Source organism: Cydia pomonella, chromosome 27 (assembly GCF_033807575.1).
Source record: "Cydia pomonella isolate Wapato2018A chromosome 27, ilCydPomo1, whole genome shotgun sequence".
NCBI lineage: Eukaryota > Metazoa > Arthropoda > Insecta > Lepidoptera > Tortricidae > Cydia > Cydia pomonella.
The window spans coordinates 7,393,916-7,414,832 of record NC_084729.1 but is presented as its reverse complement, the minus strand read 5'-3'; the positions used below and the strand labels follow the sequence as shown (position 1 = coordinate 7,414,832).

The 20,917-nt window shown below is 40.0% G+C and overlaps 1 protein-coding gene across 6 annotated transcripts in view; it reads right to left on the bottom strand.

Annotated features, from left to right (window-relative positions):
* LOC133532456 (monocarboxylate transporter 13) overlaps nt 1–20,917 on the bottom strand; it is a 90,351-nt gene that overhangs the window by 7,783 nt on the left and 61,651 nt on the right. The window contains exon 8 of one of the 6 annotated variants that reach the window (XM_061871139.1): nt 5,336–6,391. The exons of the other annotated variants lie outside the window; for them this stretch is intronic. Coding sequence (XP_061727123.1) covers nt 5,336–6,391 — 1,056 coding nt within the window. The remainder of the gene's footprint in view (nt 1–5,335; nt 6,392–20,917) is intronic. 6 annotated transcript variants of the gene reach the window in all.

Genomic DNA, 20,917 nt, shown 5'->3' with positions numbered 1-20,917 from the left:
CAGTCCGATTTAAGATTCGAAATAGATCGCACTTTCGGAAAATATGTCTTGGTCTTCAAATTAATCCTCAACGTTGTAGATTAGTGGAGCCTAGAAAAGGGTTAAGAAAGATTTGTTTTGGCTTATTTTTGGGTTTGACGAAATGCGATGAAAATTCGCTTCAGGTGACATACGGTGACATTTCAATTTTAACTATAAGTACATATAATTCGAAATGTACTTCTTAAAGGAAACCACATTTAAAAATACATATTTTATTATGTACAAAATACAATTTAGGCTAACAAGAGTTGATAACAGGAAAAACCAGCAGTCATATCATATCACATGAATCTCTTCTACGCTCCAAAAGCTAAAGAATTGCCCTTGTTTTGGTCAGTGTCTATCCATAAAGGACGCTGAACACAAAGAATTTCGTACATTCACCCGCCTGTTAGGTACCATCTCTATCGCACGGGCGTAATAATATTTATTTTATTTATTCCTTAAATTAACACTTACAGTCAAGCTACACATTATGGAAGGTGGAGGTAAGGAATGAAATCTCCATGTACCAAAAAGTGTCATCAAAAAACTTTAAATAGGTGGCGCTACAATACCTAGAATACTTGAACAAAAAAATCAAACCATAGACAGCGCACTTCACTCCGTCAATAACGCCTAGGTTCTTAGTTACTCCAGCGCTACTCTGGAGAGATTTGGAACTGTTATTTATAGCTGACAGCTGGACACTTTTGCAACAGTTCTGCCATAAGAGATTTCATTCCTTTTAATTCCACACTTCATACTACACATATTAAAAGGAGTGACATTGCATTGAGACTTACTTAGTGCTAACTATACATTGATTAAGCTTGTCGTCGTTATTGACTCTAGGTTTCGGCTACTAACTGCCAAATTCTAGCTTCAATGCATTGGGATATGTCTAGTTTGCTGTCGCTGTCCAATATATCATTCAGCGGTGGCAGCATGGTTCCATTTTTATCACTTGTCACTATGCCCGTCACTTTCGCGCTTATATACTTGTTAGAACGTGACAAGCATGGTGACAAATGATAAAGAGCCGACCATCATAGCCTTACAGGAGAGACAATGCGCAGTGCAGCGGTGAGTGAGATAATGCCGCCGGGACTGCGAACCGCGTGCGGCGACGAGGACGCAGTTGAATACTAAAATATTGCTGTCTCGCCGGCGGTCAATGCCACTGTGCGAGCGGGACAGCAATATAATTGTGTGCGTGCGACAGAGATAGTAAACGGGGTGTCAATGTACGAAATTATTTGTGCGTAGCGTCCTTACTTTAAGTAAATTCTGTTTTTGTCAGATTCATAATAATCATAACTAAAGGCATTTCTGTAGTTTTTTCCATACTTTACCAATTAGCTATTTTTAACATCGCTAGATAGACATTATGAATATACAGTAAAAACCGCTTAAGAAGATTCTAAAGGAACCACTCCGAAAATGCGTCTTAAGCGAAAAAGCGTTTTAAGTGACGAAGACGTTTTTTGCTGCCCACCGTTTTTATGGTGGGTAACAATGAACCCGACCAAATTACGTAGGTTGTTTTTAGTAATGTTGTCAGGAATATTACAACGTGTTTTTAATTTAGTCGCATTGCGTATGATCTGGCCTTCACGGACGCATGCATTGTCCTGTCTGTAGAAAATAGCTTGGAGAATTTAACAACTGGAGTCGCTTTTAAGAGCTTACCCTCTGTCGAAAACCTCGGCCAGTGGTCATATGCATTGTATGGATTGACGTTTATCTGACATGACTATTTGTACGTTACGTACAAATAGCCATACATTTTACGGTCCCTTCCCCGCAAAAATCGGCAGACTGTATTGTAAAGAAAATTGCAGATAAGGCGTCTCCAATTGTTAAATCCTCCAAGGAAAATACTTAGTCTATGGTTTTAACTTTACGCTGGTATGACATCTGTCATATGCACCGAGCTAAATAGTAACAAATTAAAAATGTTAGATAAAAATATATTTTGTACGAATTCAATACTAATATTACTAATGTATGTCAGTGGAATGTCCTGCAACTTAATTGCAAACGCAATAGGGTTGTTTCCATCTACAAATCTTAGGGCCGAATTGTATCACAATAAATTCTTTTGGATTATAAGAACATGTTAAACTACTTTTAGGGGACCTGTAATGACCATATTTTTGTAAATATTGAATTTAAAATATCTTTTGGCACACGTCACGTGACCAAACTCGAAACGTCATTGAAGATTCTGATGACGTCACAACTCTCGGATTGACACTGTAGGTGATAAACAACAAATGACAAATGTCAGTTGACAGTTCCTATCTTCTACGTGTGTATGTAGTTATGTGTCAAACCGTAAACTGTGACGTCACACAATTTTCAAAGAGCGTTTTGGGCGCGAAAGCATATGTCAAAATATATTTTGTTAATTTAAGATATTTAAAGCCGCTTTTTGTATAAAAGTTGAATTTTTGGGCAACCTTTAGTTAATATAGAACGTAATACAAGCGTTTCAAAAAATTGGAAACAACCCTATTGCAATAGGGCGTATTACTGCAATGTTCTGCCGCCAGAGAGCAGCACATCACATAAACCATAAAGTTACTTATACATACTATGCTTTAAACAGTTTTTTGAGAAGTTTTCACTATGACATTGATGCATCAATGCGGTTTGTTTATACCTACTGCGAAACGAGAAACATCTAAATTTCGTTATCTGGCCTCTTTATCGCTCGAATATGCAAGAGTGATAGAGAGGCAGATAACGAAATTTCGATTTTCGTGTTTCGTGGTAAGCCATCGGAATGTGATGGTGGCGCCCTCTACGCAGAGTTTTCCGTAATATCCCCTATTTACGGACCCAAATGTCAACGAACGTTCCGTTTGATTCATAATGATGAAGTTGATTTTCTGTGACAAAAATACAATTTTAAACACTAAATAATATAAAGGAATGACAGTATATAATGCATAAAAAGTATATAAAAATATAAATCACGTATATAAAAATAAGTCTACGCATAATTAAATAATTTTGCACGGTTTCAATATATTTTTTAAGAAACATCAATATCAAAAATTGGCAAGATAAAATAAAATAGAAATAATTAAATTCGATTATAAAATTAATAAATTCATAGAAGTGTAAGTGTACAGGTCGATTCGCAAGAGCTGGCACAAATGAAATGAGTGAATGAAAATATCTATGTGTGTATAAGATTAACAAACAAAATGGCCGCTCTGACTGTATACATATTCGGGGCTATAACCGCGAAAATCAAAGTTCGTCAATTGCGAGCATTTTTCTCTGTCACTCTAATTACTCCTTAGTGAGAGTAAAAGAAAAAGATTTGCGAATCTTGTATTTCGCGGTAGGCCCCCAGGTGTCACTCCATAGAGATACAATAAAAGATGATGAACTTTCGGTAGGAGTAGCAGAGAAAGTGCTATTATTCTTTGTCCTTGTCAGTCTAATTTTTTTATTCCCTATCGTAAATTTTATTATGGTTTATGGTTGGGCAACAAATAACCCGACCAAATGACATAGGTTGTTTTTGGTATGTTGTCAGGAATGTTAAAACGTGTTTTTAATTTTGCCGCATTAGGTACAGTCAGCGTCAAATACTTCGTAGCAGTCAAAGTGGCCAAATAGTTCGGTACACCATACTAAATATATGGTGTAACGAACTATTTGGCTACTTTGACTGCTACGAAGTATTTGACGCTGACTGTACGTATGTTTTGTCCCTCACGGGCGCACGCGTATAGCAGATCTATACGTGTCACTCACACAATTAAAGTTTTGTTCATTTCATTCGTGCCAGATTTCCTGAATCGATCTGTAATAATTATACTAATTAAAAATTAATAAAGACAAGCTAATAGAAAAGACTGTCAATGTGAACATAAAATTATAATTTATCCTAGAAGTTTCACTATAAGCGAATTTCAGCCATATAGTCATATAGCTCAGGTGTGGCTTATAAGTTACTTTGTAAAAGTTTGACAGTTTTTACTATTAACATATCTTAGATACTAATATTACTATTAAAATATATTCATATTAAAATGTTGTGCCTATGTTTGGTATAAAACTTTGATTGTTAGGAATTCTGTATATATTCTACTTTTCGTTGGCGCTTTTTTTTCAGCAATATTTATAATATTTAACTATTATATAATAGCAGATTGTTAACCAAGGGATGAAAGGCACCCATTCCAGCAGAGGTAGTTTGGCGCTCGAACGCAGCGAGAGCGCTAATACTCCGAGGCTGAAATGATGCCTTTCATCTGAATAAACAGTCTACTTTTCATTTCGAACACGAGGAAATTAAAATACATGTGTTTTTAAACACGTAATTTTTTTTATAAGTACCATTTTTTGAGGATATTTTCAATCAACCATTTAGGTAAAAGTATCGTTATTTATGGAATGGGGAGCTAAATACCAGAATGGAAATTGTATAAAACCCATTTAAAACCTAAGTATAATAGCGTATCGTAAAAAACATGAACAATTTCTTATTTGGAAATCAATGTCTGTCTGGATTTATACGTTAAATTTGACTAAAAATAACTAATAACCTATCTTGTACAATGTGACATTATAAGTCTATAACTAAATATTAAATAAAAAAAGCTTTACTACCGGAAGCCTCGTTTAAGGTAACTTTTATATTTATTAGCTTAAACCATAGACAAAATAATAATAAGACTTACAAAGTAGTGCAAAATACTGTAGGTCTGTTTTAACCGTTTAACTAGACACCACTTTATGGAATGTACGTTAGATACCTCATAGTATACGAGGCCATATAGCGCCATCTAGTGCAGGTGTCAAAAACATAACATTATTCACTCCATTTTTCGTCTTGTTATTTCTCTGTCTATGCTTAGACGTACATTAATAGAGTACAAAAATAAATTCTTTATAGAAATCCCTGAAAATTCGGCAATGCTAAAGACAAGTGAATAATATAGACTTTTAGTGTTCGTATTCATACAAATGTTTCGTTCTCGACCTCATAATTCTTAATGGATAGAGATAGCATCACATCGTAACTCCATCTTTTTTAAATATTTCAGATTGCTAACAATATGGCCGTCCTAAATGGCGCCATCTACAACATAACGCAGAACGACATATAGCGGTTAACGTCGTTATTATTCGCTAGTCTTTGAAAATACTTCGAATTTCATACATACATTCACTCAAATTTTGGGGCCACGATATAAAAACTCCCAATGTAATTTGAGATTATTAGCTAAAGTTGAAACCTTTAAACCTGCACTTTCTGCTCAGCTAATCTCTTCTTTCTCCTATTAACGAACGGCATTAATATCCACAACGCCGCACCGGCCGTATATATTAACCCAAAAGTCAAAAACATATGCATATAGTTCCCGTCGGCCTCGAACCAGAGACCACATATCGGCGGTCCTACCAACTGTAGAATACCGTTCACGAACAAACTTATACCATATGTAGACATTAATCTATCTACCCCTAAAATTTCCGCCATAACTAATGTTGTAGTCGCATTATTAACCCCAGAAGCTAACCCAAACAAAGCACATACAACGCTTATAGCTACATAAGACTCTAAAAACGGTATAGTAGCTAACGTTATCCCTGAGAAAAATAATCCACCGACGAAATAAAAAGTTTTCGGAATTAAGTTTAAGTCGCAGAGGGCTGAACCGCCGATCCTACCCACTAAATCTAAAGCGGACACCGTGCTTAGGAGATAGGCGCCTCTGGCTTTTGAAAAGCCTATGTTTTGGGCGTGCGATGGAAGGAGGATTATAAAATTCGTACATGAAATAGCTACAGTGCTGCTAGATATTAAGATTATCAAGTATGTAGGGTCGGAGAGTAGACTAATATCGAAGAACTTATTAGGTTCTTTATCTTTTTTTTTCTTGCAGCAAAAACAGCAGTAAGCTACTTCTGCGACGCTATCCGTTACTGATTTTAAAGAGAATTGCGAAGCGAACTCATTAGGCTGGTCAAAGGCGGATAAAGTGGATCCGTGGAAGGGTGTGTGGACGTACGCGAAGCTAGATGTCGACATGTTTCTTCTAGGACCTGCTGTGCTAAGTCGGCGTCCAAAAGTCTCCACCGAACCTAATTTAGAGGCATCTCTGTCTAAGGCCATAGAAGCTGAACTATATACCGTTTTAGGTATAGGTTTGGTGTAAGATAGTTTTCTTTTGGACATGTTTTGTCGTAAGTTTTGTGAGGACGGCGAAGTGCAGTTTTGGTTGAGGCGCGCGTTGGAGTTCTCTTTGGTGAGTTTGTCGATGTGTCCGTTCTCTTCGCTGGGGAGGGTGGGAGAGAGATGGAAGCTTTCCACTGGTTCCTCTTCTTCGAAGAGTATGTCCTGAAAAGAGGATATACGTTTAATTTCGAGTTGAAAAACAACAAAGTGGAGTTTAACAGAAATGGCAAAATAATTAAGGATTGACATTTTCTACGTGTCTATGTTTTTACGAATGACTACATAATAAGTATTGACACAAAGAATTGATTGTAATATAGAGGTAAAGTCTAAGAAAAAACGTGACCCTTAGTTTGACATCCAAAACAGATGGCGCTGTACTGCGCCATATGTTTTGCGGTCACTGAATTGTCAAACGTCAACTTTTGACAATCAGATACCGCAAAATGTATGGAGCTGTACAGCGCCATCTCGTTCACCTGTCAAATTCGAAGCACGAAATTGTCTTAGCTTATTGATAAGATAATGTCTGTGATATTGATAATGTACACATTTTAAACTAAAAATTGACGGTAATATAATGTTTCTGTTTCTCACAAATATCTGACCGCGCGCTCTACAATAGACGCCTTGACAATAGATGTGTGTTCAGATATTTGTGAGCACCTCGGCCGCTCCGATATATCTGATGGCGACTGTACAAATCGTTGATCCCATGTTCCTTCTTGATAACTTCACGATTGCTCTATAATAAAAGTAAATTGGATTTCCTGCATTTGCCATTTCTATTGATCCACAAGCCTAAACTTTTCTACTAATCTAAAGTTATTTACTAATCTAAATAAATAAAAACAATAAAAAGGTTAAAATATACGAAAACCAAACCCTTAATTTCGCCCTCATTTTGTATTTTGTTCCCAACCAGCGGTGGCAGCATGGTTCCATTTTTATCACTTGTCACTATGCCCGTCACTTTCGCGCTTACATACTTGTTAGAACGTGACAGGCATGGTGATAAATGATAAAAAGCCGACCATCTTAGCCCTACTGAATCACCTTAAACTTTATTGTACGAAATTAAGTGTTAATCGTACCCTGGGCTTCGAAGCAGCAAGAATTGTCAGTTGTTATTTCTTATTGGTCTCTGGTACGTCTTTATTGCTCCTCGTTTTTAGGGTTCCGTAGCCAAATGGCAAAAAACGGAACCCTTATATATTCGTCATGTCCGTCTGTCTGTCCGATTATGTCACAGCCACTTTTTAGTCGTTAATTTAAGTTATTACAACCGCCATTTTCCTTAATACCGGTATTAGAAGCCACTACCAAACTAACCGGTATTAGATACCCTTATACATCAATAATCACTTTCCTAGCGTTACAGTTAATACATTATTACATGTAATGTATTATATTACCATAATCACACTCTAATCGCTTCAATATTAGCATATAGTTTAGTGGTTTTGAAAATGAAACTATCGCCCGTTCGTGTTAACAGAGAGTAAATCACCGTATCAATGTCAAAAAAAATGCATACGGTGAAACCAAAGATACATTTATTAAGACGTGTAAAATCAAATAGAATTTGAAATAAAGGGTAAATCGTCGAAGAAAATGTTGTAGCTGGGTGAATCAACTTTTTTTGTTTTGTTATCCTGTCCCGTTGTCCAAGGGACAACAGTGGCACAGTTTGTTGGAAGAGACGTTGTATGCCGTTCTATTAACATGCTTAGTAGGGGGCCCATTATGGACATTGGTTATAACGACCACAAAAACGCAAGTTTAATATATTTAAGTACCATAAAATCAGTATTTCAATGAACTTTTGTTCCCTGGACAACTAATCGTAACCATGGCAACGAGTGACGCTAAAAGTTGATTCTCCCCGCTACATAAATTTACTGCCATCTTTCGACACGTGATTAAAACTTTTAGAACGCTATTTGACTTTGATCCTTATTCTGTCACTGATATGTGTTAAATTTGTTAAATATCAAAAAGAGGCTACCGGGCACTACCTAAAGGTTGTGGCGCCATCGCTCGAAACGATGCTGCCATACCTTTGGCTTTTGATCTATTAGATGGCGCTACTTTTAGATATTTAACAAATTTAAAACATATTAGTAAAATAATAAGGATCAAAGTCAAATGGCGTTCTAAAAGTTTTAATCATGTGTCGAAAGATGGCAGTAAATTTAAATATATTGTCAATACACCTCTATTTCAAATTTTATTTGGTAAAATCTAAGACAATTTCGTGCTTCGAATTTGACAGGTGAACGAGATGGCGCTGTACAGCTCCATACATTTTGCGGTAACTGATTGTCAAACGTTGACGTTTGACAATTCAGTGACCGCATAACATATGGCGCAGTACAGCGCCATCTGTTTTGGATGTCAAACTAAGGGGCACGTTTTTTTCTTAGACTTTACCTCTATTACAATCAAATGTCTTTGGTGAAACATAGTATAAGGTCGACCGGGATAAGTGCAACTATGGGATTGTACCGTCTATTTGAGTTTTTTTTTATAACGTGAAATACAAGAGCTTCCGTCATTTAATGTTAAAAACATTAGCTATTAATTCGTTGTTTTTGTATTAGAAATAAGGTAAGCAATCTTAACGTGTCTTTTTTTTTTGAAAATCGCTTTTGAAAAAGCAAATATGTAACAATTATAAATCATATACGATTTTTCACATGCTTTTGTTTTCATAAGTAGTATAAACTATTTTTTTAAAGCGACTTAAGTAATTTTCAATAAAGTGACCCGTCAAGATTGATAACCCGTTTTCTAATGCTAAAAAACTGACTATACTTGGAAATAAAACGTAACATAAAGGGCGTTCCGACAAATCTTATTCGCGATATAACCAAAAAAAAACAATAATCCTATAGAATATAGATAGTTGTATTTGCCTCGGTTGACCCTTAATAACAAGACCCACAAGTTGTATAAAATAATGACATAGTATGATTTTTTTCAAATGATTTTAGGCCTCAGACCCTAATCTGTCAAACAAAAACCATTGTTTCTTTTATGCGAGCGGTCAGCTCCCGTATTAGCCACGTGACAAAGCAACAATGTCCTTTAAAAGCAACTGTATCGTGATAGTATTAAGGTTCAAATCTATGCAATAATATGAGCGCTTGCCTACATTAAGGTGGTCGATCGTCCTACATTACCAAAACATGTTATCTTATGAGCTGTTACATAGATTTGAGCCTTAATACTATCAGCATACAGTTTATTTTTTATTTTTTATACTACGTCGGTGGCAAACAAGCATACGGCCCGCCTGATGGTAAGCAGTCTCCGTAGCCTATGTACGCCTGCAACTCCAGAGGAGTTACATGCGCGTTGCCAACCCTAAACCCGCCCCCCCTAGTTAAGCTCTGGCATCCTTACCGGCAGGAACACAACACTATGAGTAGGGTCTAGTGTTATTTGGCTGCTGTTTTCTGTAAGGTGGAGGTACTTCCCCAGTTGGGCTCTGCTCTAAATCTGGAATGACATCCACTGGCTGTGCCCTACCACACAAAGCGAGATTACATTCACAATGCCCATACCTCTCTTTTGGACGTAGTTTAAGGACGTACCCGGGTCCAAAGTTGCTTTTTAAACGACATTGTTGCTTTCACAAGTCCCTAACACGGGAGCCGGCCGATCGCACAAAAGAGACACGCGTTTGTTCACCATATTAGGATCTTACATAAAATACATTTCAAAAAATCTATAATATAAACACGTTTTTGAAAGCTGAACCAGAGAATCATCGATTGTATAGTCGTTGAATTTGTAGCTGGCCCCGATCAGCTAATCCTTTGTCTATTGCAGGGGTTCCCAAAGTGTGCGCCGCGGCGCCCTGGTGCGCCGTAGAAAGTAAAGAGGGGCGCCGTGAGTTCTATCATTATACGAAACCACAAATATTCGCGGGTACCTATTTGAGCGCTCGCATCGGCAAATAATATAGCGTCGTGTCACTCTTTTTCGACCGTGATTTTAAATTTACAAGGGCGCCGTTGCAAAATACTAAACTTGTAACTGCGCCGCATGTTGAAAAAGATTGGGAACCCCTGGTCTATTGTATGTAAAACCGCAAGTGCAACTACCTGCAAAAAATAATTCTAATTGGCACCTGAGCGCGGGCTAGTCGCACGCTCGAAAAACCACTGTAAGTGCGCTCCGATAACGCGCCTTTGTTACGCATCTCGACGACACATTTTAGAACGGTTCTGTAGCGTTAGACTCGCCGGCACACAGTAACTGTAGAGGGACCACGCACAGCCTCGCAACATATTTTTTCATTAGTTCATTTTGAATCTTATCGTAGTTAGCATAGAGTCGCAAATCAATAACCGGTTAAAGCGAACGAAACTTTTTTTTATGCAGGTAAGTAGCACGTGCCATTTTACTTATATTTAATAGACAAAGGATTAGCCGCTCGAGCCAGCTACAAAACGAACGACTATATAAGATGTGTTATATAAGAAGTTTAAGAAAAAGTTGTGGCTCTAACTTTGATAGCAGAACTATATCATCAGGAGACTACCAAAACTTGTGGTAGTAGCACAAGTTCAGAGCCACAGTGAACCTTGCTAGTAATATAACAAGGTTTATTTTTGTTTAATCATTTTTTGCAATTCGTTTTCGTTGTCACGTGACGATATTCGTGGTATCTGAATTGTCAAACGTCAACTTTGACTCATCGTTTTCGACGACGGCGATCCTAACGACATGATTTTTTATTTGACATTGAACCCCCATTTTGACTTTACTCTCTGGTGTTAGAAAAGTGATTATCGAGCAGTTAGTAGGGAATGATTTTGATGAGATACGTGAGTCACTATTATTTTCGTTGCCTTGTTTCTGACCACTCTGTCACACTTGTATTGGTCTTTCAAATAAATAAAAAAGGCGATGAGAATGATTAGAAAACGAAAACTCATCCCATACACAAAACTACACTCTGTCACATTTTGAGGCCAAAAAACAAGTCAATGAAAAGAATTTTACCCGTGTATGTAGTTGTTACTTGTTAGACATGCTAAAGCGGTTTTTTGTCGTGTCAAGTAAAAGGGTTGCTTATTTATAAAAATAATGAATTACCTCAACATTCTGTCTGTATGTCTGTTCGTGGTAAACTCGAGCGTATTTTACACAGTTTGCACTTATGTTTACTTATGTTTTGAAACTTAGGGATATTATGTTTAATTTGAAAATATTTTAATATGTGCGGTGAGTATTGATAATTTAAAACTGCATCGTCCGTCCAGTGGCGCCCTTATTAGTGGAATTGTGTTTTCTAATAAACCAATCTTTTTCTGTATAATCCAGTATATTAATGTTGAAGCGCTGGTGGCCTAGCGGTAAGAGCGTGCGTCTTGCTATCCGGAGTTCACAGATTCAAACCCCGGCTGGTACCAATGAGTTTTTCGGAACTTATGTATGAAATATCATTTAATATTTACCAGTCGCTAGCTTCGAGTCGACAATTGGCGAGAGGTCGCACAGGACCGAGAAAAGTGGCGCTGTCTTGTGTCGGAGGCCAAGTCTCATTTTGGGTCGCTGAGCCAACGGAGTAAGTAAGTAAGTTTTCGGTGAAGGAAAACATCCTAATCGAAACCCGGACTAATCCCAATAAAGCCTAGTCTACCCTTTGGAAGGTCAGATGGCAGTCGCTTCGTAAAAACTAGTGCAAAATGCCGGGACAACGGGAGGAAGATGATGATGATTAATGTTGTTGTCCTATTAAATCCACAATTTTTGATCTACTGTGAGATAGTTATATATTAATTACTTTTGAGTTAATACCTAAACGAAAAAAATGGCCACTATTTGCCGTTTAATTAATGAAGCAAAAAATAATCAGAATTAAACTACGTGGCAAAGGGATAAGATCGCCTTTGAACTACACAATCATGTTCTATGTAATGTAATCAATATTTCTTTTTCCTCGTACTATAAAGTTAAACATAATTCCTTATTCATAAACGTGTACTAAAGTTACGATGCCGCTAATAATCGTTTGTCCCTTTCCGACGTAATGGTATGATGGAAAGAGACAAACGATTATTAGCGACATCGTAACTTTAGTACACGTTTATGAATAAGGGGGTTACTTATTTACAAAGACCAAAAGTTGGGGAAGCAATAGGACTACACAGGGCCGGATTTAGGGGAGGGCAACCGGGGCTACAGCCCCAGGGCCTCCACAAAAGAGGGGCCCCCACAATAGACTTCGGAAAATTGTCCATTATATTTGGAAAATAATTTGGGGCCTCCACTCCTTTGTTGTCCCGAGGCCTCCAGACCTCTAAATCCGGCATTGCCGACTATAACATTAATATACTGGATTGCACAGAAATTATTTATTTATTAATCGTATGGCATATGTATGTCAATGGATTACATAGAGAAACTTATAATTAGAATTTCGCCCTTCCCAGGCACGCGACTGCTTCTTCTGATAGGATCTTAAAATCCTCTACATGGTCTGTGTGTATTTAGTAAGGGGGCACTCCAGAATGATGGCACACAAAATGTATTGGTGTATTAGAAAACACAATTCCACTAACGAAGGCGCCACTGGACGGCCGATAGCCTCTTTACAACAAATCGCCAGAAATTTCAATTGTATTTAAAGATAGAAAAGTAGATTTTCACAGAGAGAAATTGCGAACAAAAAGCAATCAGGTCTGTCAATTACCAGATATTTAGAATCGCAAAGCAACACGTTGGATGAAGATGCATTTGATCAGTTATGTATTTGACGATATCAGTTGCGGATTTGCCCTAGGACTATTCAGTATTCAGTCATTTATTGCTTTCATAGGTACATATTAAGGTGATACATAAGAATTCTGATCAGCTATGAACCAGCTATATATATATATATATATATATATATATATATATATATATATATATATTAGGGGTGGCAGTTAAGGTTAAGGCTAAGGGGTTAAGCTCAAATTTTACATACAATGTATGCCTCTCTGCGGAGTCTGCCCCCCCCCCTCCCCGCCCTCTAGCCCCTGCCTGGGGCCTAGGATGCAAGTCCGCCACTGGTTATTATAACAACACAAAAGGCACCTTTGCTGAGAACTGACATGATATTTTACACGAATGGGACCGACTAGTAGAAAGTAACCGGTAAATGTTTAAGTATGACAAATACCGGTAATTTGTGTGCAATTTTTTTCCGGTTTGCATTCGCTCATGTTACTTAAAGGAAACATTATATTTTTTAAATAGGAAAAAAACTGCATTTTTTTTTTTAATTTTCTTCCCTCGTCCGGGAATCAAACCGACAAAAAATTCCAAAAAATATACACTCACTATTTTATTCTGCTGGTCAATACAGTTAATACTAATGTTAAAATTTCTCCAAGAAACATCAGGTCGTACACTCTTCTGACGTACAAAATATCCATTAAATAAATCAAATATTGTATACAAGAATATTATTAGACAAGCAAATTGTAAAGAAACTTTCATTGCAGATTTGTTTCTTTTTTTAAATAATAGAATATTTCCTTTATGGAAAAATGAGCTAGCTTAAGGTCATAAGGCATTTTCTCTCCATGGCCCATTTTTTTTTCCTGTAGATCCATAAAATAATAGTAAAAAAAAATTGCAAAATATTTGGCACACGTTGGGTGGGAAATTTTAACATCTAGGCAGAAATATAACCTTTACCGGTAACATCATGTCAAAGCCTTTATACCTTCACTAAAACATAAATCATGCAACACATCCAACAGCACAGACAGACACACAAACACAGAAATATATAAATGGATTGCTTACTTTAATGTCGGTGATCCCATATAGGCACGGTTTCATTTTCAAAAACACTTCAAAATAAATCACAAAAACCCTCATTTCGCTTTGAAAGCAATACCCGCTGAAGCGACGGTAATACCGAAAAAATCCATACCGGTAAAAAAACGGTAAAAACCGGTTAAAAAAAAACAAAATCTCGCTGATCCCTTCTAAAAAAATTACCTCTGCCCAGAGACCTATAAAAAGGTCTCTCTTTCCATTCTATTTTCAATCTTCATTTTAACAAATCAAAATTGCATTTGATTTGGCATGTTTTGATGTCGGGGCGCCAAGGTGCCAATCGTTTGCTCCGTAGCGAACGATACGGTAATCTCTCTATCACTCTTCCATATTAGTGCGACCGAGACAGTTGCGTTTCATTCGCAACGGAGCGTAAACGATTGGCATCTTGGCTACCCTGGGCGGATAGAGGATAAAGTTCGTGTCATCCACGATGGCGCGTAGATTTGTCAAATGTAACCTTTAATAACATTACAATAGGTATCAAGGTGCGCGTCGTCGTGAATGACACGATATATATAGTCTGTTTGGAAAGAGAAGAGTCTATGGAAGGTAGAGGCAAGGAACAGAATCGGACCCGGGTACGTCCTTAAACTACGTCCACAAGAGAGGTATGGGCATTGTGAATGTCATCTCGCTATGTGGTAGGGCACAGCACAGCGGATGTCATTCCAGATCTAGAGCAGAGCCCAACCGGGGAAGTACCTCCACCTTACAGAAAACCGCAGCCAAATAACTCTAGACCCTACTCATAGTGTTGAGTTCCTGCCGGTGAGTAAGGTTGCCAGAGCTCAATGAGGGTGGGAGGGGGGTTAGGGTCGGCAACGCGCATGTAACTCCTCTGGAGTTGCAGGCGTACATAGGCTACGGATACTGCTTACCATCAGGCGGGCTGTATGCTTGTTTGCCACCGACGTAGTATTAAAAAAAAAAAGAATCTCCTTAGTCAGAACTGTTGCAAAAGTGTCCAACTGTCAGCTATAAATAATAGTTCCAAATCTCTCCAGAGTAGCGCTAGAGTAGCTAAGAACCTAGACGATATTGACGGAGTGAAGTGCGCTGTGTATGATTTGATTTTTTTCTCAAGTATTCTAGGTATTGTAGCGCCACCTATTTATAGTTTTTTGTCGGTCACTTTTTGGTCTATGGAGATTCTGTTCCTTGCATCTACCTTCCATAGAAGAGTCGTGGAATGTATCGGGCCCGATACATTTCACAACTCTTCTCTTTCCGCACAGACTATGACGCACGTGGCAAGGAAGATACATACCCAACTAATTATAAGTTTTCGCATAAGCGTAGCTTAGCACACTCAAACCAAATATAATTTGTGCTAATTATAGAAAAACCCGTATGAGACTAAATAGTCGGAGTAAATAAATAATAATAATAAATAAATAAATATTTGGGCACAATCTTACACAAATCACTTTGTTCTAATTGTTTTATTTTCCAAGTGACAGGTTTGCAGTTCGTTCGAGTGATACTTGTTGAATCGTGCACTATAATCTGTATTTTTAGGTATTTAAATAAAAGTAAACAAACAATTTGTACATTTTCGGGTAGTTATAACATTTATTGGTTAACCAACCAAATACAAAACCGCCTGGATCTGTGAATAAACGACCTGACTTTAACCTACATTATTTGATCATGTAATATTTTCATCTACCCTCAACTGGCTTAAGGAGCCATTTGAGGGTAGATTTTGTTTAATTTTATTTAAATACCTAAAGATACAGAGTATAAACCTAAGTAATATATATTATATAAGTCTAATATATATATATATATATATATATATATATATATATATATATACAAACGTAATTTATTTTTACAGTTAATATTGTTAGCAGTTCTAAAACCTAGATAAGCTTTAACTTGTCTATAATTGAGTTATTTTTTTTTTTGCGCGCAAAGTTTATTCCATTTCTAATAATTTCCTAATAAATAAAATAAATAAATCAACCTAGCCCCAAACTAGGAAAAGGTTGTAGGGTACTAGGCGACGATATGCATACGTATATAGATAATATAAACTTATATACATATAAAACACCCATGACTCAGGAACAAATAAATGTGCTCATCACACAAATAAACCTGGATTCGAACCCGGGACCATCGGCTTCATAGGCAGGCTCACTATGTCAGACCGGTCATCTCGTCCGGAGTACAGTAGCAATGTTATGTGTTTGTAGCTACAGCTATCAGTTAAAACGGTAGGTCTTATCTGCCTAAGTAAGCCGAAAATGAGGTTTCGGTCAAAAAATGCCAAAAGTTTTGGCCACGCCGACTGTAATTTCCGGTAGTGCCCGACCAAAGTTTCGGTTTCGGCATAAAAAGAAGATTGTTTCGGTCGAAGAGGTTCGGTTTTGTCTCTACCAGAAACTGTTGTTAGTGCACCGTCAGTGAACTCTTTCAAAAATAGACTAGATACACATTTTAGAACATTAAAAAGTGCTAAATAAACACAAGTGCTGCGATATACACGCATCAGCTCCAAGAGCTGCTAGTGTATCAAATAAATAATAATAATAATAATTTTGTATTATATTTACCGCCGATTTAGCCTATTTTTAACAGTTTTTGTGTATTTTTACTGCTGCTAAAATGTGTACCATCAAATATATAAATCAAGACGAATTGTGCAAGAATTATATACACATACGAATGAAACTGTCAAATGGCGACTTATAATTATATTTAGTGAGAATGATCACGAGATCACGGGCAAAAGCGGTACGAAGCGCACGACCACCACCTCCGCCCGCCTCGTCCAGCTCCTCGCCTTCGTCGTCAGGCGACGAATATGCTACTGCGCCTGACGCGAACACCAGCGAGTCGAGCAGCGACGAGTGCGGGCCGCCGCCGCCGCCGCCACGACCACCTGCGCGACGAGGGCGGCCACCGCTGCCGGCACGCTTGGGGCCTGCGGGACATCCTGCCCCGCCCACGGCTCCCGCTGCCGGTGGTATAGTGCGACGCATGCGATGGACTCAAACAATGAATGAGAACGTCATGCGCGCCTATTATGGGGCTACAGAGGGGGAAACCATGCTGTCCGCGTATCGCTCAAGACTACTGCCTCTGTTTCAGGCTCTTGAACCCACCATCACCGTGTCGGAACAGCGATTATCGGATCAGGTGCGTGTCATTCAGCGGCTAAAGCGGTTGGATGACGCGACACTTGATCGGCTTCGCCAGGAGGCTCTCTCTGCTCGCGCGGACTTCACCTCTGTGCGGGATCTGCCCGCCATGTCGCCGGATCCGGTGCCTGCACCCGACCTGGCATCGGGGGCGCCGCGGGTTGATTTCAGTACCGATGAGGGGGACTTTGCGAGTCAGAGCGTGAGTACATCTGCCAATGAGCAATTGAGGAGGACTTTGGAAGAGGCGATTACGCAGTATCGCACCACAACCAACTCTAGGCCACGATTACCACGTCTGCCTATGAATAGACGCAATCTAGCGCTAATGGGAGCCCTAAACGCTTTACTAGAGCCACATTTACGGACTAGTAAAGATTTAGATGATACGCACTCGATCATGTACTGCGGTGCCATCGCGGCGTGCCGTGTTGCTCGAGTCAAGTTCCCGGACGCTGAACGTGCACCTAGGACCGCCGGAGGTGTCCCTGCATGGCAAGCACGGATCGAGCGACGTATCAGCTCGTTTAGGACTCTCATTGCAAAGCTGACCTGCTTCAGGGGGGGCAACAATCGCCCCCGAGTAATGCGCTTTGTGAACCAGGCGTTCGCGGGGACGGATATCAGGCCCCGTGACTACATGGCCAATGTCACGGAGCGCATCGACTTTCTGAAGCAGAAAGTCTATGCATGGGCTAACCGTATTCGCCGCTACAGAGAGCGTGTGGATCGATTCCAGCAGAATCGTCTTTTTCAGAGTGACCAAAGGAAGGTGTTCCGGAAGTGGGAGGAAACCAACCCTCGTGGGTCCGATACGCAGCCGCCGGATGCTACTGCCATGACTGACTTTTGGCGTAGCATCTGGTCGGTGCCTGTCGGACATACCGAGGGGAGTTGGATGAGTGTTGTCGAGCGTGAGTGCGAGTCCATCGAACCTATGGGGGCAGTCACCATCAGCCCCGATGACGTAAGTTGTGCCATTCGCACGGCCCAGAACTGGAAAAGCCCTGGGCCGGATGGATTGCACAACTTCTGGCTAAAATGGTTTCGATGCTCGCACTCGCGCTTGGCAGCACAATTTCAACAAGCCCTCGAGCTTGGTTCTCTCCCATCTTCCTTAACAACTGGTGTCACCTTCCTGCTCTATAAGTCCGGTAGTACCACGGAAGCGAAGAACTACAGACCCATCACGTGCTTGCCTACACTTTACAAGCTCCTTACATCCATTTTGAGATCAAAAATCAACGCGCATGTTGTCGCTAATAACATTTTGGCCACTGCTCAAAATGGATGTAGGGTTGGGTCCCGTGGTACTAAAGAGCTCCTCCTCATAGACATGACCATCTGCCAACAAATCCGTCGGAACAGGGGGGCCCTCTCTGCCGCTTGGATTGACTACAAGAAGGCCTATGATTCGGTGCCTCACTCATGGCTGGGGAGGGTCTTAGAGCTGTATAAAGTTGATACAGCTTTAAGAACCTTTCTAAGCGCGTGTATGAGGCAGTGGACCACAGTCCTTCGTCAACCAGGAGGTGGGGATGACCGCCCTGGCCCGCAGGATTTTATAAGGATTGAGCGAGGAATATTCCAGGGTGATAGTCTGAGTCCCCTGTGGTTCTGCCTAGCTCTGAATCCCCTCAGCACCCTGCTGAAGGATTTGGGACTAGGTTGCCGGCTTCGGAGAGAGGGTGAAGTCATTTCTCACCTTCTTTACATGGATGACCTCAAATTATTTGCACCAAATAGCCAAGATTTGTTGGAGCTACTGAAAACCACCGAAGTCTTCAGTAATGCCATCAACATGGAGTTTGGTGTCGATAAATGTGCGGTTATGCATGTACAGCGGGGGAAGGTTGTAAATTCAACAAATTTACAACTTTCTGAGACAATGTCTTTCAGATCTATCTCTGAATCAGAAACCTACAAATACCTTGGTATGTCACAGTCGTTGGGTATTGAGGACGAGGGTATTAGACAGTCGGTGAAGGAGCGCTTTTTCAGTCGGCTCACAAAAGTCCTTAACAGTCTTTTGTCAGGAGGCAACAAAGTGCGCGCCTTCAACGCCTGGGTAATGCCCCTACTCACATACTCCTTTGGCATACTAAGGTGGACTCAGACCGAGCTGGACGCCCTGGATCGGAGGGTCCGACTACTGCTCACCACACACCGTATGCTACACCCACGCTCGTCTGTTATGAGATTGTACATCCCACGGAAGTGTGGAGGTCGAGGTTTCCTAAACGCCAAAGATCTCCACAACCGCGAGGTGTGCAATCTCAGGGATTATTTCCTTAACAACGAGTATGGGATGCATCGTGATGTGGTGGCAGTAGACAGGAACCTCACGCCGCTCTCCTTGGCAAACGAGAACTGGCGCAAACCTGTGGTACTAAGTACTGCGGATCGCAGGGCGGCATGGGAGAGTAAGGTGCTACACGGGCGGTTCTACAAGGCCCTCACGGGACCTGACGTGGACCTGCTCGCGTCGGTGAACTGGTTACGATTCGGGGACCTCTTCGGAGAAACCGAGGGTTTTGCCTGTGCAATTGCGGACGAAGTTATGATGACGAACAACTATCGGAAATATATCCTGAGGGACGGTACGGTCGACATTTGTCGGGCATGCCGCCGTCCCGGAGAGTCACTCAGGCATATCATCTCCGGTTGTTCTCATCTTGCTAACGGCGAGTACTTGCACAGACATAATCTCGTAGCTAGAATTATTCACCAGCAACTTGCTCTTCTATACTGCCTTGTGGACCGCGAAGTACCGTACTACAAGTACTCACCTGCGCCAGTTCTCGAAAATGGTCGTGCCACGCTTTATTGGGATCGATCTATTATCACTGACAGGACTATTGTAGCCAATAAGCCTGACATCGTGATAATAGATCGATCGCAACGCCGGGCCGTGCTCGTCGATATCACCATCCCCCATGATGAGAATCTCGTGAAAGCTGAGAAGGACAAGTCCAGCAAGTACCTAGACTTGGCCCACGAGATAACCGCCATGTGGGATGTTGATTCGACGATCATTGTCCCAATAGTCGTTTCAGCGAACGGTCTCATAGCGAAGAGTCTCGACCAACACCTTGAGAGACTCTCGCTAGGTGGTTGGATCAAGGGTCAGATGCAGAAGGCGGTGATCTTGGACACGGCGCGGATAGTCCGACGGTTCCTCTCTCTGCGGCCCTGACCACCGGCAGCTTGGGCCCTGCCCCGCTGCTGGCGGCACCCTAGGTTAGGTTTTTTATAATGTGTTTGTATCTTTTGTATTGTTTTTGAAGTGTTTTTATATTTTACTTTTATATTCATATTATAAATGACCTAGCCTAAGACGAAAAATAAATAAAGGAGATAATAATAATAAAAAACCGGTTTCAGTAGGACACTAATATTTGTTAAATCAATCATCAATTCCTACATTACTCCGACTACAGGTCACTCTGTCAATAAAACCTATGTGCTAATTTTTTAATAGTTTTTAAAAATTATAACTTTTTGACCGCCAAAGACGTCATATGACGCGCGCGGCTATAGCCCAATATCAACCTTCATGCGTACCAATAAGGTTCACGATTACGCGCCGCGTGCGATAGGCGTGGCGTTCAAAAGATTAAAAATAAAACTAGGGAACTAGCCACCAAATAAAGTCTAATGCTCAACGATTTTCCGCTAATATAACCAG